Below are 18,640 nucleotides of genomic sequence, written 5' to 3'. Positions count from 1 at the left end.
CAGGTCTTTTAGAATAAGCTTCACGTGATCCCTATACTCCAGTTAAGCAGCCTGGCATTTTCCACTAATGGCAATTTCCAGATATTTTTCAAGTCTAACCCCACATAAATTGCACTGCAGTAATAAAGACGGCATGCGGCCATTGCTAAATTTGACCAGCACAGAAAAGATTGCAACTGGTACTTCCAACAAATATGATGCAGTTTACCGGTGCCTCTGCAAATCCAATGGTTCTCTCTCCATGAACCTATTTTCCTCAACAGCACCTTCTTCTCCTCTAGAAGACAAGCTTAACAGACATGTAATGTAGGGAGGATTTTATTCCCAGGAGTAGCAAATCAGCAACAGGGAAATTTCTACATTCAAGATATCCGGTTGACAGAACATCTCCTTTTGGGCTGGTAATATGCTTTCAGTTTTCAAATCTGATCACATAATCCAGTGGAATTTATAAAGACACACTTGTCCCTCTTTTTAAAAATGTAATTTTCCATTTGCTGTACAAGCTGCTTATATACAATAATCTTTTTACAAAACTGTTAATGTGAAAATCTTTTGGTTGGGTTCGATATTTCTTGTTTTCTTCAATAATGTATTTTTAAGGGAAAAGTTCCAAAGGATTTCTGGAGAAATGTTGTGTGTGGGTCCACTTTAAAGCCATTGAGTGTCAGGTAACAGGTAACCTTCTTCAAATTATTTGCTCCATCATAACCTGTTTGTTTGGAGAACACAACCTAGAAAATCCAGAACTGTTGGATTTTAATTCCTCTCAGCCCCAGCCAACATGACTGATGAAAGGGGTTGATGCAAGTTGAAATCCAAAACTTCTAGAGGACATTGAATTGTTTATCCATGCTAGTTTGTGCCAGTTAAATAGGTAATGTGGCTGGAGGGTTGAAGATATTTTTGTGTGCAGGCCATGCCCACCCCAGCTCCGCAAAGGCAAAAAATGTTGTGATATGTCATGTGATGCAATCGAGTTTGACACCCGTGTTCTAGAATCTTTAGTAGCTTGGGAGTAGTACAGCAAAGAAATGAAATTTTGTATTCTCTACACAGAAATAGCAATGATTGTCTAATGACATTTCCTAATAATTCTCTGTGTTTTGAGCACTAAAGATTGAAATTAGTAATACAGAGGATTTGCAAAGATGGTGCTATACACAATGCAAATGTCTTTAAACACAGTACTATAACTTTCTTTTATTTTGATTTATTTTATTTTGCTAAAATAAACCCCTGGTCCACAGTTTTGTTCTGTTTCTTCACTGGAGCTAGGTAGGGAATGTGGATTCATTCAAAACAGCAATGGATACTTGGAATCACAATTAAAATTGTTTGAGAGTATGTTACTTTGCAAAACTGTTGAATCTAAGCAGATTCCTGCTTCAATTGAATCTGGATGGAAGACTGCCTGAAGATTAAGATAAATGAGAAATTAAAAGCTTACTGTGTCAGCCCACAGAATATAGGAATTTTAAAAGTGGAGTAATGAAGGAGCTCATTAGATCAGTCGTCTCACCTGGAGGCAATTCATGGTTCCTCAAATTGTAATTCTTATCTCTATCTCTTCTCTACTCTAATTTATCTTTGCAGAATGGACTTCTTCAGTCAGATACTTTTATATGTTGGAGTTACAGCTTTCAAAATCCCTTGCCAACATTGCCAAAAGCTGAAAATTTGGGAATTTACAGTTCCAAAATAACTGAAGGACATCAGACTGAGGAAGTTTGCTATAGAATTAATCAACATCGGAACCAGAATAGTAGTACAGAAGGAAATAATTTCAATTGGAGACAATTGCACTTTACCATAATTTACTGAAACATAACTCATTAATGTTTTTCCAAATCAATTGAAAGATATCATGCTACTAAGTAAAGGTCAAACATATGGGCAGGGGTTTTTAAAAGCAGTGGGATGCATAAAACTCCTCACAAACTCAAATATGCCTCTTAGCGGATAAGTAGATAAAGACATAAGAAGATATATCTGTCAAAGATACAACAAGATCAGTTCATCAATGACCATTGATTATATCTCCATTGAATAAAATGCATAGTAAAAATATATATAAACAAAGAGAAAATAAAATAATTAAAGTTTTCAGTTCAGTCCTCAAAGGATAGATCAGTTGGGCATTTATCTTCATAATTACCTTTAACAGTAACCTGAGCACAGCAGGAAGCTTTTCCAGCAGCATTTTCTGCCAGACAAGTATATACTCCATCATCTTCTGGTAAAGCATCTTGAATAGTCAATTTTGCAATTCCATCTTCAAAGTCAGAACACGCATATTGAATTGGCTGATCTACAGAAAAGAGAAAACCAAGAAATTTGCTGAAGTTCCCAGTTTGCACCCACAAAAGTATAATGGAAGACTTTTCCTCAAATATGACCCTTTTAAACTTAATCTGTATTATGCACAATTGTTCACCATTTGATAAAGCATTTACGATGGCCCCAGAGATAAATTATTATGGACCCTTATAAAATGAGGGGCAGATTTAAAAACAAAAAAGCACAGTGATTTTATACATACATCAGACTCTTTGGCAAGTGCCTAAAACTGAAAGTGATTCTTTCCAAGAATGATTCTTATTGTCTTTTTATAACACAATTTATTGAGAAAAAAAGGATGATATTACAAAAACTCTAGCAAATGATTATTTCCCATTTAGAACTAATGTGACAGAATATAGAGAATTTAAATACTGTCTGCCATCTGTCACATAATCTCCCAGACATACCATCAATACTTGCAGTTGATAACTTGAGGATGGAAAAGAGCTGGGAAAATCAGATAAGGCTTCTGTATAGAACAGGGATGAAAAATTAAAGGGCTAATAAGACAAAAGGGCTAGAAAGACAAAATGGGAATAAGTAATTTAAGAAAGAAGACAAGGAATTTTCTGGATGATTTAGGAGCACTGAACATAAATCAACATGGATACCTCTGTTCAAAAAAAAAAAAGAAGAAGACATGACATAACGGTAAAAGAGACGTGCTAGCCAGCATAGATGCCCAGAGAGGGAGAAAAGAATCCAGAGTCTAAGAAAAAGTTTGAAATGCCAGCTATGAGAGATTGCCAGTTAGGTTTTAACTGAAGCCCTTGATGAACTCTATGGGGGATGTAGTAATGGCTCAGTGGTGGGTTTCCATTTTTTTTACTACCAGTTTGCTTGTGCGTATGTGACACTTCTGCATATGCGTCCGGATGGATGGGAGGAGCCTCCTGCTGCCGCTACTACCAGTTCACCTGATCCGGGCCAAACTGAGAGCAACTCACCTCTGTAATGGCTATATTGATAGCAATAGCGTAAAATAGGCACATATATTAATTTTATGAGAAGCAATGCTATTCTAGGGAATGACAGAACTAATATTGGACTGGTAAAACAAATACACCAAATATCAATTTGATACATTCTACTCTTCTAAAGTAAAAAGCAGCAAAAGTTGAGGGATTAGTCTTTTGGTTTTAGTTGACCACCTCTTTAAGTTAATCTAGAGAAAGTACAATACAAGTTAAATCTAATTTAATTTGAAAGTTTGAAAAAAAAATCCCTTTCCTTCATTTAGGGAGTCACTTCACAGCAACTTTGAAAAGTCAATTCATTAGATAATGAATTGACTATTTTCCCAACAACTACAACCCTCTGTGTTTGGCTGTGAGAAAGTGACTGGCCTGAAGTCACCCAACCTACAGAAAACCTACAACTCACTGCCTACTGCTTCCTGGACCAACACGTTAACCACTACACCAAACTATCAAAATAATGTACTGGTTATAAATGACTTCACCAAGATAAAGAGGCATAACACACAGCTCTTCAATTTGATGCACATGATTGGCATCAATACCTTATACATATTTCTGTATTTGATCAGTTTAACAGAATCTTTGATAGAACTTTTATTTCTTAAAAAAAGTTTCAATGAGAGAGGGGGGAGGGAGAGAAGAAAGAAAGAAAGAAAGAAAGAAAGAAAGAAAGAAAGAAAGAAAAGATTAGAAAAAAGGCAAAGTTGGGAGTGTAGGAAAAGAGTAACTTCAGACCTTCTTTGCTAGATACATAGTATATTAACCTCTTTAAGATTAACAATAGTACACAGTATTTTTATAATCATGAATAGTTCTAATTGTCAAATCCTAAAATTAGAGTTTCCTTTCAGTTTCAAACAAAAAGTCCAAAAATGGTCTCCTTGTAGGAAAAAAAAAGTCTTTTCCATAATCAAAGTAGTCAGTTTCACCATCTCAGCCAATTAGCTACTTTGATAGAATTTTCCTAAGGAATTTCTTGAGTAGAAAACACAAAGGGATGATTCTTTCTTTCCATAAACCCTCAACTTGGTTAACAAATTGTTCTTGACATTGTTTATCATGAGCTGCATGCTGTTTTTATTATTTGAAAATGTATATGGCATTATAAGCATAACTAAGGACGTAATGTAAAAATCAGTTTAACTCTAATGTCAACACAAGGAAGGTGCTTCTACCACAAGTCATTTAACATCTATACTGTAAGTCAATCTGGGATGTAAAATTGTTTCTTGAGATGTCAAGTTATTGGTGGATGAGTAAAGATGTGTTGTATGTTGGAGCGCCAAAAATTTCTGTGTAGATTTTTTTTTTTTACTGTTGTTGTGAACCACCCCAGGTTATGTTGCATAAGATGGGGCATGTTAGAGCTATATAAATAATTTAAATAAGTAAATAGATAATCTAAAATTTCCTATCTGTGACTAAATAAAATTTAATGCACAGGATTACATTATTAATCTTATATACAGTATTTCCCTGAGTCTATTTTGACATCCTTTTTTGTTGTTATTGTTCTTTCAAGTCATTCTTGACCTCTGGCAACTGTCTAGCAGTTTTCTTGCCAACACTTTTGGAAGTGGTTTGCCGCTGTCTTCTTACTACGGCTACGACACTGAAAGGTCAAAAGTCACCTAGATGGCGTCAAGCCTAAGGGAGGACTAGAACTCAAAATGGTTCTGGTTTCCAGCCTGTTGTCTTTAACCATTTTACCAAACAGGTTCTCTAATTATATACAGGCCTCTATTAAATATTCCTGCCTTTGGTTCCATGGATCCTATCTTTGTTTATAGAATCTGTAGGTATTTAAGAATCTGTAGAGCCGAGGTGGCGCAGTGGTTAAATGCAGCACTGCAAGCTACTTCAGCTGACTGCAGTTCTGCAGTTCAGCTGTTCAAATCTCACTGGCTCAAGGCTGACTCAGCCTTCCATCCTTCCGAGGTGGGTAAAATGAGGACCCGGATTGTTGGGGGCAATATGCTGACTCTGTAAACCGCTTAGAGAGGGCTGAAAGCCCTATGAAGCGGTATATAAGTCTAACTGCTATTGCTATTAACATATCCTTACGTTATATACTTTTAATCTTGTCTCCTAAACTACAAACTCTAACAGTCACTGTCTGGCGTAAGTTCAAAGAGATAGTTAAATACTATGGAATCTTCTTTAAAAGCAATTCAAGGTTATTCGAGGCTTAAAAACCACTGGATCCATGTTTGGCCCAATATGGAAGTATTTTAAATTGTGAATTCCAAACATCAAGCTACAGCCTGCCAACTGAACAATATTTTAACACAATACTGTCCTGAGTTGCAACTTAGGCAATGTACCATAATTAAGCATGTTGGGTATTAGCAATCATGAATCAGGAATGCAATTCTTGCCTTTATTGGGTAATAGGCAACTATCTTTTCCTGCAATATAATCATCATTTGCTGAATGTTAATAGATAGTTTGAATTCACAAGGATAGTGTAATTACCCAACTTGATTCTTAAATAAAATTGTCCTAAAAGGTATATGGCGAGAAGCTGCATGAAAACTTAGTGTTTAGTTATAGTTTATAAACTAGACCAAGCCAGTACCAAATGATATATAAACAGCTCTGCATCATGATCAGAAGTGAGAGATGTAACTTGGGAACAAAAGTAACATGTCTATGCCTTGCAGATAAAACACTATGTTCCTATCATAATTACAAATTCCTGACACTTCTATTAGGCAAAACCATTTTATGTAGAACTGAAATCCAGGTTTTAAGTTCCAAAGCCCTAAATGGATTGAAAGGTTTTTTTAAAGAAAAAAATGCTGACTTTTCCTCCAGATCCTTTGAATGAACCCAATTCTGAATGTGCCATTAAAATGCACATTCACGTTGCAGGGGGGGGGGGACCTGAAATGCGCTGAAGCATATACAGGTTGTCTTCAATTTACAATCATAATTTTAAGCCATAGTCAATGTGCATAAATCAGTAGGAGCAGTTGGTCAGTGGCTTAAAAGATGTCAGAGAAGGTCTATACTACGGCAGTTCGAGTCCTAGCACCACATGACAGAGTGAGGTCCCATCACTTGCCTCTGTTCCTGTAAAACTAACAGTTCGAAAGCATGTAAATGCAAGTAGGTGGGAAGGTAACAAAATGCTGTGTTTCGCCATATGCTTTGCGCTGCAGAGTGATGTCATGCTGCTCACAAGTCTTCAGACAGCGTTGGCTCAATACCTTAAAGAAATGGAGATGAGCACTGCCTCCTAAAGTCCTCTATGACTAGTGGAGTAAAACTGCAGGGGACACCTTTACCTTTCTGCAAAGAATCAATGTGTATGGAGAGTTGCATGCAGGTGACCTCTAGCAGAAACTCCTGTGGAGTAAATGGCCACGGAAGAGCAAGTACAAGTAGTTCCCTAATTTTTCACTGTCATTCACAAAAACCTGATGAAGATGAAGCACACATGAAAGTGTATTCTCTTTCCGTACTTCAACAGAATACCACTCCCATGAATACTGAATGCTTAAGAGTTACAATTTTTGACCATCAGGAAAAAAATGAGAAGAGTACAAAAAGATGGCACAAACCTCATGTGGTTGGCAATTAAATACATGTTCAAAATGTAAGCTTATCACTTGAAGACTATATTCAACTTCAATAAAGCCTATTCTTTGGAGCCAGGAGTATGAAATGCAGCCTTGTCACTAACGCTCTCTGCTGGACAGCTTTTAAAGACTAGCGCAGCTGCTGCCTTTTCACCCTTATAGATTAGACTCCTCACAGAGGTAAATAAAATTAATATGCAGGTAGTGCTGGTTTAGCAACCAGAACTGGGACTAGCAACTCAGTTGTTAAGCAAAGCATTTGCTAAGTGGAAACTGAGACTGTGCTTAGGACAGAGGTGGTATTCAGCAGGTTCTGACCAGTTCTGGAGAACCGGTAGCGGAAATTTTGAGTAGTTCTGAGAACTGGTAAATACTAACTCTGACTGGCTCCGCCCCCATCTATTCTCTGCCTCCCAAGTCCCAGCTAATCGGGAGGGAATGGAGATTTTGCGAAACCTTCCCCTGGAATGGGGAGGGAATGGGGGATTCTGCAATATCCTCCCCCTGCCACACCCACCAAGAAACGCTCACAGAACCGGTAGTAAAAAAATTTGAATTCCACCACTGGTTTAGGAGCTTACTTCAGCTTTCCTTTGCTTTACAGTCCTGTGAAGGTTGTAAAATTAGTTTCACTGCCGTTGTAATTGCAAATAGTCACTAAATAAGAAAGTTGTTGAATGAGGACTCCTTGTAATTGAGAATGTTAAGATAATAAAGGTAATTCTGTCCTGCTGAGTTGTTCAAAGCTGTACTTAAGTTCATGACTGATCAAAGAAAATAGCCTTTTAGTGAGTCTCAGAACCTGAAAACCATAGAGGAGCTCACAAAATCAATCAGTGGCCTGGGATGAAACTATTATGTGGTGAGTTTTATTTTAGTTAAAATGTTGGTGAAACCAGACTTTTTGATTTGTAATAAACCATTCATGGCTTAGTAGGAAGTAAGTACGGTGCTCTGATTTATTCAATAAATTGTGAATTAGCAAACTATGGTTTAGCGTGATACATAGACCCATATTTTATATGTTCCTGTCAAAAGATGAGGCATTGCAAACCTCTTCTGCTTGTCTGTTCCAGATCGTACCTAAAAGTGAAATAAATTTCCCATTTGTAAAATGTGAGGACAAATTTAGATAATTTGGAACCCAGCTGATTCTTCATATGCATGGACAAGTTTTCTGATCGTGACCTTACCGTTAAGGAGCCAGGTAATCTGAGGAACAGGTATCCCCTCAACTGAGCATCGAAGGGTAAAATCTTGCCCTTCACTCACGTGACAGGATTTCAGGACTCGGAGAAAATGGGGAGGTACCTCCTTCACTTTAGGCCCTACAGATCAAAGCAAAAGGCAGTTATGAAACTCAGTGCTAAGAGATGGTCTCAGAATAAGATATTGTAGACCAATGACAAAGTTAATCCTTAAAGAGAAAAAGTGGCAGAAGCTTAAGTGAGAAAAATTAACCAAGTTTAGCTGCTTCTAGTCAAGAACTTTAGAAATAATTCCTATGAACTGAATTCATTCTAAAAACCAGAATGCAAATTGATATCTATAAATTATTTATCATTCATATCCCTAAATTTGCTTACTTCTTGGTGACTCTAGGCAGCACACAAATTTAACACCAAAGAAGTAGAACAGCAGCAGAAAACAAAAAAGAAAGATAGTCATCATACTGAAATAGACATAAAGCACATCACGGAAAAAACCTCATATCCCACCCTAGCTCAAAGATTGGGGAACAGTCAAGTCTAAAAGGATGTAGCACTGGCATTATTTAGTGTGTTTTATACTACCTGTATGAAAGGGGTATCCTTTTTTTCTTTTTCCAGTGAAGAAACTATTATCTACCTAGGCAGTCACCTAAGCATATTTTGCAACTAAAAGATGCTTACTTTTTACTGTCAATAGCCACCTGGTTGAAGCTTGTCCTCCAGGATTGAAAGCTTTGCAAGAGTAAAATCCACTGTCTTCCAGCTGAGTATTTTTCAGGCATAAACAATGGACTCCATCTTCTTCATATATCAGGATGCCGTCTCCCGTTTCCAGAAGGGCTCCTTCTTTGAACCATTCAACAGTTGCCTTGGGTTTCCCTGAAACTGGTTCATTACAGGTGAATTAAGCATGGGGCTGGTGATCAAAAATTTACAAATTCACAATGTGTCTTTTTGGCTACCACCAATTTCTAGCTTTGCCTTTTAATGAGTAACCATAATTTTGACACTGCTAAAAAGTTAACTCAACTTTTAAAGATTAGATTTGTGTTATTCATTTTTTACTGACCAATAACCAAAATAAAATTTGGCTTGTCTAGATTAAATTTTACAATCATAATTTACAGTCATAATCTTAGTTGCAAAACTATCATATGACATGGTGTTTGGAGAAAGTTGAATTTGAAAATTTTTCCAATGAATAATCAAGGCAGAATATTTTTTTGGCTCATCCTATTAATCTTAAATCAGCAGACTTAAAAAAGATTTTATTTAACTAGAGCCACAGGACAGTACTGCAGAGATATATTTTCCAAATTTTCCTTCAGATTTTTTAAAAAAATGAATGTAAATGAAAAAGCAATGACACATTATTTTTCAGTTTTTAATTTTCAAAGTTAAAACCAACCGTTACATTAAATCAAAATCCACTAGACTGTGCTTGAATTTAATTAAGAGAGCTAATGATATAAAAACATTGAACTCAAAGTTCTAAATAGTTGAAACATCTTCCTACTGTGAATTTGCCATCTCTGTCTAGCCAACATGTGGTAGCAGGATATTTTTGAATGCTCTTCCATGTTAAAGAAGTACAACATAACAATAATATTAAACCAACTCTGCTAATTCTCCTAAATTTCTATACAAGTAGTCCTTCAGTTACAATCACAATTGAGCCCAAACATTTATGTTGTTAAGTGAGACATTTGTTAAGTGAGTTTTGCCCAATTTTGCCACCTTTCTTGCCTCAGTTGTTAAGTGAATCACTGCAGTTGATAAGTTAGTAACCTGGTCAGAGGTGGGTTGCTACCAGTTCACACCAGTTTGGGTGACCCAGGCTGGCCACGCCCCTGAACCAGTTCCCCAGTCGCCGCTGGCATGTCTTTTAATAATTTGTTCATGTTCTATGCATGCGCAGTCAACCGCACATGTGCGCCCAATGAAGTGCACATGTAGCAAACCGCAGCAACACTGGCACCAACCCACCCCTGAACCCAGTTATTAAGTGAATCTGGCTTTCGCATTGGCTTTGCATGTCAGAAGGTTGCAAAAGCTGATCACATGACCCCAAGACACTGCAACCATCATAAATATGAACCAGTTGCCAAGTGTCTGAATTTTGATCACCTGATCATGAGGATGCTGGAAAGGATGTAACTATGAAAAACAGTCATAAGTCACTGTTTTCAGTGATGCTGTAACTGAACCATCACTAAATGAACTGTTGTATTCTCTTTAGAACATGTAAAGTCTGCAATGCACATGATTCTCCCTGTGAAGTGTAAAGTAACACAATCCATTCTATTCTATTCCCTCATGCGTCTGCATACATACCCATGTGTTATTAATATATCTTTTGGCTTTCATTATCAAATTATAAAGCTGAAAGCAGGAGTGTTACGTAGCCAGTTTGACCTGTGTGATCTGATTGTAACATTTTTTTCAGCTCTTCCATCAGTTTCCTCCAGAGGGGGCAGTTTGTTGGGCACTAGAGCTGAACTGTTACACCATTCTAGGAAGACCGAGTACTATGCCTTGCACTTCATTTACTTTTTGAGGAAGACAAAGCCTCTTGATGGGAGGTGATATAATGCTGAACAATAGAAACTAATCACACATACCTTATAGTTACAGTAAGTGCAGTTATTTGTCTATGCTTGAGGAAACAAGAGGGCAACCGACATTGCCCATGTTATGTAAAAGCTCTGGCTGGAAACATCTCAACCCTTGTCAAGGGGGGGGGACCCTTTTGATATCCATGATGAGCTGGCCATCCATTTTCTGTTTAAAAACATCCTAGAAAGGAATCATTCTTACCTCTGCATCTAAATGTAACCACTTCTCCTTCCAAAGCTTCTTGGCTCTGAGGCCGACACTCAAATTGCGGAGGGATTCTCTGAATCTTTATTTCTGCGGCATTCTTCTTTAACCCAACATTATTTTCCAATTCTTCAGAGGTCACATTATCTGGCTTGGTAGACAACGCATCCTGCCAATCTGCTACCAGTAACTGCTTTGTTTTTTCTCCATTAACTTCCTGTTCAGAGGAAACCGCCTTCAATTCTGCCTTTGGTCCGGGCTGTATTTTCACAGAGCGAAGAGTTATAGTGCTTGATGTTTTCTGCAGAAGTTGTTGACCTTTCTTCTCTTCTTTAGGTGGCTCTCTGCTGGGTTCCTTCACTTGTTGCAATTGAGTCTCTCTGGCTTCTTTGGGTGGAACAAGGTGAATTTCTCTTTTCACCAATGGCCTTTCTTTGGATTCTAGCAAAAGCTCTGTAGTAGTTGATTTGAGGTCTTTAACTATCCCATTGCTGGTGGGTTTTCTGATCTCTGAGGTTTCAATAGCTTTGGTAATAATGGTGGATTTTGTAGAGGCACTGGGTTTTACTGATGTGCTAAAGGGAAAACATTTTCTTAAGCCAAGAGAACAATTTGTAAAAGTAAGTTTATTTCTTAAAAACCACTTGCTTAATGTTTGAATGTTGATTTTAGGCAGGGCATTTGATTTCTGTTCCGTGACGTTGTTTCACATCAAATGTGTATAATATTTTAGGTAAAAGGAACAGAATTGCATTCTTATAGGCTACTTCTGTATAAATAAAATGATCGAGGATGAGGCAAGCCACTCTTTATAAGGCCAATGCATATACGTATTATGAAGCAAACCAAGTAAAAATCCCACATTTATTTTTCAGTAACTTCAGTAAAAATAATTTCAATAAACAAAGCTTGAAACATTCAGTTCCATTGTTAAGTTTAATGGGCAATGTTTTTTAGGAATAGGAACAAAGAACTCTAGCAATAGCAATAGCAGTTAGACTTATATACCGCTTCATAGGGCTTTCAGCCCTCTCTAAGCGGTTTACAGAGTCAGCATACTGCCCCCAACAATCCAGGTCCTCATTTTACCCACCTCGGAAGGATGGAAGGCTGAGTCAACCTTGAGTCGGTGAGATTTGAACAGCCGAACTGCAGAACTGCAGTCAGCTGAAGTAGCCTGCAGTGCTGCACTCTAACCACTGCACCACCTCGGCTCTATGGCAGCTTACCAGCGGTGGGATTCAATTACCTTCCCCACCGGTTCGCAAATGTGGGCATGCTTTCACAGTTGTATTGTGTGTGTGTGTGTGTGCACGCGCTTTAATGATTTGTTAAAGCCGCTGCAGCTTTTTTCAGGCTTCCAAGAAAGCTTTCACGAAAAACAGAAGTGGTTTGCCTGTTTTAGGTCTGAAGCCCTACTTCTGAACCATGCCATAGCTCTATTCCAAATGCAGGGCCAAATGGTTTACAGTTGGGGTCAGCTCCCTCATTACAATGTTTAAAAGATTTGAAAAAGAACCAAAATCTCAGATGTCAATGAAATCATAAAATTTCAGTTTTCTCAGTGGAGATCTTAACAGATTGGCTCACTTCTATTTTTTTTTTATTATTGCCTTTATATTTTTGTCTTGGGACTATAATATTGGGCAAAATCACATAAGGGTCTCACAACTTGAAAGAAATGTAATCTCTTACATTCCTTTTTTAGCACTACTAATTACATAGTCCCCAACCATGCAAAAGTTGAAATGCTCTAATACAGGAGCCCCTCTACAACCATATTTCATGTTTGGCTATTGAAGATTCAATGACATAAATAATTTACTATCATACAGCAGGTAAGCTGAAGGCTTAAGCAATAATAAATAATAACATAAAATTTGTTATCTGTGTTGTTTTTAAAAAGTAAAAATTAAGATAAAGGAGGAAGGAATGGAAAATACATACCAAAGAGGTTGAGAACATGCATCCCTTTTTAGAGAACCTGAAATGATAAAAGATTAAAAATAAAATCTAACATTTCAAGCTAAAGTAAAATTGCAGTTTGCTTTAAGATAGAACTATACTTCTTCATCCTTGGTCTCATGTTAATTTATCCCTGAACATAGATATCTGCAGGGAAAGAGAAAACAGGTTAAATGACAACACTTGTTTGACAAGGTTGTCATGTAAATGGCACAGCTTTAACACAATTACAAAATAGCAGTGTTTGTATGATGGCAAAATCATATATACACAATCATTTTGGTACCATTACAATTCACAGCAGATGTAGTTTCCAGACACAAAAAGAGAAGACGGAAAGAATAAACTTAAGAAATATGGAAGGCAAAAGTATTTCTATTATTGCTCCTTTCCTTTCCTGCCTTGTAAAATAATAAAAAATAATATTGATTAATTTGAACTATGGATTATATTGCAATAATGAATAACACCATAAGGTTCAGGTAGAACCTATCATTCGATCCTGAGTGAAATAAAAACTGATGGCATTTTTGAGGCCATGACCAGAAAGCAGAAGTTCATGTGATTTCAGCATTTGATGTGATCAAATCAACGCTAGACAAAACAATTATACTTGGCAAGGTTCAAGTGTACAGAAGAATGGGAAGATGATCAGTAAGGCAGATGAATGAGATCAGGGAACATATCATTGAAAAGTGTTACCATGATAAAAATGGCAGGAATTTCTTGGAAACAACACAATAGCCATTAATTAAATTGTTGGCATATAACTAACTAGAGAAGGAAATCAAGTGTCTCTTTAGATATATGTTCTTTTATTTGATGTGTTTTGGCCTTCTGCAATGCACTTTGCTTGGCTGCTGCCTTTCATCCTTAATCTCCTTGGCAAGGAACTACCTTCTGATCAGATTTGAGAAGCTCAAACTCACATGAAATCATGATTCAAACCTTTGATGATTACAAAGGAATTACTTTTTATTCTTATCAAAGATTGATCTACTCTTGCCTTTCAGCTTTTGCTTCTTCCTGATCCAATTTTAATAATCAATGCTCAGTTAGTTTAGTCTGTAAAAGAAAAGATACATTAGAAGGGAGTAGGATTTGCTCTCATTTTATATACTAATGGTGTTGATCTTGGTAGTTCCTTGATTAGGCTGTTGTTTATTGTTAGCTTGTTGTCTGATTATGTAACACCAGATTGAGGAATTAATATGAAGTTAATAGGATGACATTGGGCCAGGCTTTTATGTAACATTTTTACATGGTTGAGTATTAATGGGAAAACCATACTCTCTTATGAATCATAATTCCTTTAAATATGAAATAGTTTACAGAAGCAGAAGCAACAAAAGAATGACATCATCATAATCATTCTCACTACCATCAATAATTTCACTCACAAGATGTCTTCAATTTTTAACTGTGACTAGGAGGAAGAAAAAGGAGCCTGGATTTCATTATAATCTGTTTCTAATAAAATAAAATGCAACTTTAAAAAAAAATTAAACCTGACCTGTATGTTTGGACCATAATTTAGGAGTCACTCTGAAAAAAACAGGAGGATGGAAAGAATTTTGAAGAATAAAAGAAGAACTGGCCCAATTCTTGGAAATTTAGTTGGCATGTCTGCATTTTTTTCCTTTTAGTCTGTTTTGACCATACCTTGAACCATGAGTTCTGCAGTCACAGAAGCCTTCCCAGCATTATTCATCAAGGTACAAGTGTAAATTCCAGCATCAGCCAGCTGAACATTTTGGATTTCCAAAAACTGGATGCCTGCTTTCTCAAACATGTTAAAACGATCATTTTTCTGCACCTGAATTTCATCCTGCATGCATGAAGAAATAAAATAACACATCTAGATGTATTCATGAAAAGAGAAAAATATTATTTAATTTCATGCTTTATTATTTTATTTCACAATGCAGGGCTTTTCTTGGCATGTTCATACAATGTTAAAATAATCCTCAAAAATAAACCATTCCACTCTATATCAGAAACAAAGTAATACTCAAACTATGAGCATTAATAGAGTTAGTTTCTTTAAGCCAGGTCAGGATCTTCTATTTTTATTTGAATAAAGACTTGTCTGAGTATGCCATCCTTGAAGGTAACTTCTAGCTGTATACTTGTCTTAGTTTTTTCTGTTGGGCTTCTCAACATTAAAGCAGGCAGTGAAAAAATATCTGATAAAGTGGGCCAAAACTTAGTTATAATATACAGATGGAACAATGGAAATATGTGGTTGAAAGGACTGAAATTTACATTACATTATAAGGTTTATTTATTTATTTATAAAATGAGGTACCACTAGTATATGCCAAAAGAGAGATTGCTTAGAATATTTAAAGGCAATTCAAATTTATGTTGGAAATGTGAGACACAAGAAAGGATATTTTACCATATTTGATGGACATTTTAAAAAGGTAGAAAATTTAATACACCTGTTCAGAGGATTACATATGTAAATCCTCTGTATGTAAAAATCTAGAAAATACATACACTTGTTCAGAAGATTTTAAAGATTAATATATATGTGAAATCAGAGGTTTTTCTTTTGGGATTGATGGAAAAACAGTTGAAAAAAGCCACAGAACTTCATTTTTATACATGATAACTGCAGTGAGATTATTGCATGCACAAAGGTGTGTAGATTCAGCACTACCCACAACAGAGAATGGTTGAAGATAATGGAATTTGCAGAGATGGCTAAAATTGACTTTGAAAAGATAAAAGACAGTATCTATATTTATTGCTAACTGAAAATTCCTTATGGGTATTTTGCATGAAACAAAATAAAATGATTTTATGATTTATAGTTTTGATGATGGGACAGAATATAGAAAGAAGAGAGCTATTAACCATAGAGTAAAAGGTAAATTTATAATTGTACTTAAAACTCTTGTAAAGAAGATCAGAAACTATGTTTACATTTCTTGATTTGTTTCTTGTTCTCTTCTTTTTCTCACTTTATATCAGTTTGTATTAGCTTATATACTTTAAAAAAACATTTAATAAAATTGTGTATGTTACTCACACACAGACACACAAACTAAAACAAGCCAGGATTAGAGGGCAATGAGTGTTTAGAGTGGCCATGATCTATAAGAATTCCATCAAGCTGTATGCTCTGTCAATTTGGAGTGCATAGTGCTATCTTTAGATGAGTGGGATATGTATGGCAACTGTTAGCTACCATGCATCCTGCTACTTTTTCCTCTTCCTGAGCTAAATGGGTTACTCAGGGACATCTCACTGGACCAGCCTATTTCCTTGACCTATGGTATATCAATGACTATTCTGATGTAATTAACCATATTCAACTAGGATTTTTTTAAACATTTTGTGATGACCACAAACCTATCTTTACATGTTTTTGGCCTGTGATTGAAGCATGGCACATGTTGCATTTCACTTTCTGTTCAGGTGGAATTGGTGGTTTTAAGATGGAAGAGCCTTGCGCAACTTCATTATCTTGGACAAATCATAGTCAAGAGTTTTATCCATAAACTTCTTCAGGGGTAAAGATCCCATACTTGAACCCAGGTACCCAACAGATTTGAATGATTTCTTGATTATGCTTCTGTATCATTATTTGCAATGCTGTTGATGGAAACGGATTGGTAATTGACCCTACTCTACTGTTCCTAAGCATTCCCTTCCTTCTTACAGAGCCGCACAACATAATAGAGAATAAACAATGATGAAGCAGATAAGACATCAGTTATAGCAGAGCACAGAAATTCTCAGGTGTAGTCAGATTAAGTGAGCAAAGCCCACCTGAATAGTTCAATTGCAGTGGAGACAGAAATAATATTTACTTCTTCTGAACCAGCCAACCCTGCTTTTCCTACTGTGTGACATTTCTTCTACCAAGGGAAGGCTCTGGAATAATTATTATTATGTTCAATCTGCAGTATTCTTTGTGATCAGGGTAATTAAATCTATCTACAATGTGACATTGGGGGCAGATCAGAGAGAGAAAACTTTGGTATGTGCTTCTCCCTCTCCCTCTCCCTCTCCCCCCCTCTTGGGGGGGGGGGCTGTAGATCCCAGGAATGTGGGCAGACTATGTGGAGAGACCATTTGCTTAAGTAAACCAAAGCAAGACTGGCCTCATTAAAGAAAGTTGATCAATACTTCTTCATGGGAAGGATGTGTTCCCCTTTGCCTAAGGGCTTGCAATAAAAGGTTTACTCCTCATTTAAATCAGTGGATCTATAGGGTCATTTCAAATGCTTAATTACTGGGAAAGGTAATCAAGAAAGTGGTGACTTCACAGGTTCAGCATTTTCCGAATGCATTTCAACAGAATTTTGGCCCGGTCCTCATTTGTATTGCTTCAAAACTATGACACACATTCTCAAGGGATTTGCATTTGACTTCCAACTCTCTCTGCATTTAGAAAATCTATACAGACAGATTTCTTTTACCAGTATTTTCACTTGTAAGTGATTCTGATAACTATTTTTAATTTTAATAAATTTAATTTTAGCTTCACGTTGCATAGTGACAAGAAATTATCTGATCATTTTATACCATCAGAAGTCAGAAGTACAGTATTACAGACCACTAAAATTAGAATACTTTGAGATGGCAACATTGATTTGTTAGATTAGGAAAAAAGAAATTCTTAATAACTGGAAACCCTTTTTGTACTTTTTGCTGAAAATGGAAAAAAATGAACATGTATTTTGATGCTTAAAAATAATAAATAATAATAGAATATGGAAAGAAGGGAGCCATGATGGAATCTTAGAGAAAAGGGGGACAAAATATAAATGCATTTATAATTTCTGTGATCAGAAGCTACTCCTTTATTTCTTTCCTTTTTCCTTTTATTACTTGTGTATTTACTTATGAATTTTCTGTTACTATATTTTTCTTTAAATTATTATTTTTACTTTGCAAAAAAACCTAAGTAAAAATTAGACATTGAATAAAGTTAGGACACTGTATGAAAGCCTGTCTTTCAATGTTAATAAAAGGATACATTCTGATATGCCAAACCACAATTTTACTAGGGATGCAAAAGGGGATTAAAGTTTCTATCCCCCCCTAAATATAATAGAAAAAGGGAAAATGAGTCAGAATTGAAGATCCTCTCAATAGACAAGTATAATCAACTCTTCAGAAAATCCGAATTGCTGTGAAATCAACTATACCTTGAACCAAATGACCCGAGGCTGAGGTCGTCCTGTTATCTTACAGGAAAATTTACCATTCTGTCCTTCTCGTACAATAACCCGGTTGGGTTTTGTAGCAAACTTGGGTGGACATTCGCCCCAGATGCTGGGCCGTTGTTCTATAGGTAGAACAGTAGACTGACCCCTGGAATGAAGTAATCAAATATCATTACTGAATCATGCTTCTTAATGAATTTCAGAATATTGAAGGCAATATATAGCAAAGTGCCACTCTGGAAATGAATTCCACATGTTGTCCAGGAGTACAACGTGTATTTTCAAGCATTAGAAAATAAAAGCTTGCTTTTTTCCCCAGCAGTATGGGGAGGCACACATGCCCATACTTGAACAAATGGTAAATTTAGATTTGGTACAGCAAGAATATACTTGGTCTCTATGAAAACTCTAAATAATTAAGAAAGAAAAGGAAACTGTGTGCATGCATGTTAGTGCATGCATCATGGAAGTCCAACTCAACTGTGTGAACATTTGGAAGATGTTGTACGAGCATAAATCAGGTAACTTTCTCATAGCTATCATTAGATTAATTG

At 36.3% G+C, this 18,640-nt stretch overlaps 1 protein-coding gene across 2 annotated transcripts in view; it reads right to left on the bottom strand.

The window, feature by feature from the left end:
* The window catches only part of MYLK (myosin light chain kinase), a 174,322-nt gene that overhangs the window by 91,249 nt on the left and 64,433 nt on the right, over nt 1–18,640 (bottom strand). For both annotated transcript variants that reach the window (XM_087711787.1, XM_087711791.1), the window contains exons 5-11: nt 18,069–18,234; nt 14,566–14,731; nt 12,886–12,922; nt 10,936–11,513; nt 8,800–9,003; nt 8,101–8,235; nt 2,159–2,311 (exon numbers count right to left, since the gene is read on the bottom strand). In XM_087711787.1, the coding sequence (XP_087567913.1) occupies nt 2,159–2,311; nt 8,101–8,235; nt 8,800–9,003; nt 10,936–11,513; nt 12,886–12,922; nt 14,566–14,731; nt 18,069–18,234 (1,439 nt within the window). The remainder of the gene's footprint in view (nt 1–2,158; nt 2,312–8,100; nt 8,236–8,799; nt 9,004–10,935; nt 11,514–12,885; nt 12,923–14,565; nt 14,732–18,068; nt 18,235–18,640) is intronic.

This window comes from Thamnophis sirtalis, unplaced genomic scaffold (genome assembly GCF_051295495.1).
Source record: "Thamnophis sirtalis isolate CommonGarterSnake01/CBP01778 unplaced genomic scaffold, rThaSir2_p1.2 scaffold_1, whole genome shotgun sequence".
Classification (NCBI taxonomy): Eukaryota; Metazoa; Chordata; class Lepidosauria; order Squamata; family Natricidae; genus Thamnophis; species Thamnophis sirtalis.
This window is presented reverse-complemented; position numbering and strand designations above follow the sequence as displayed.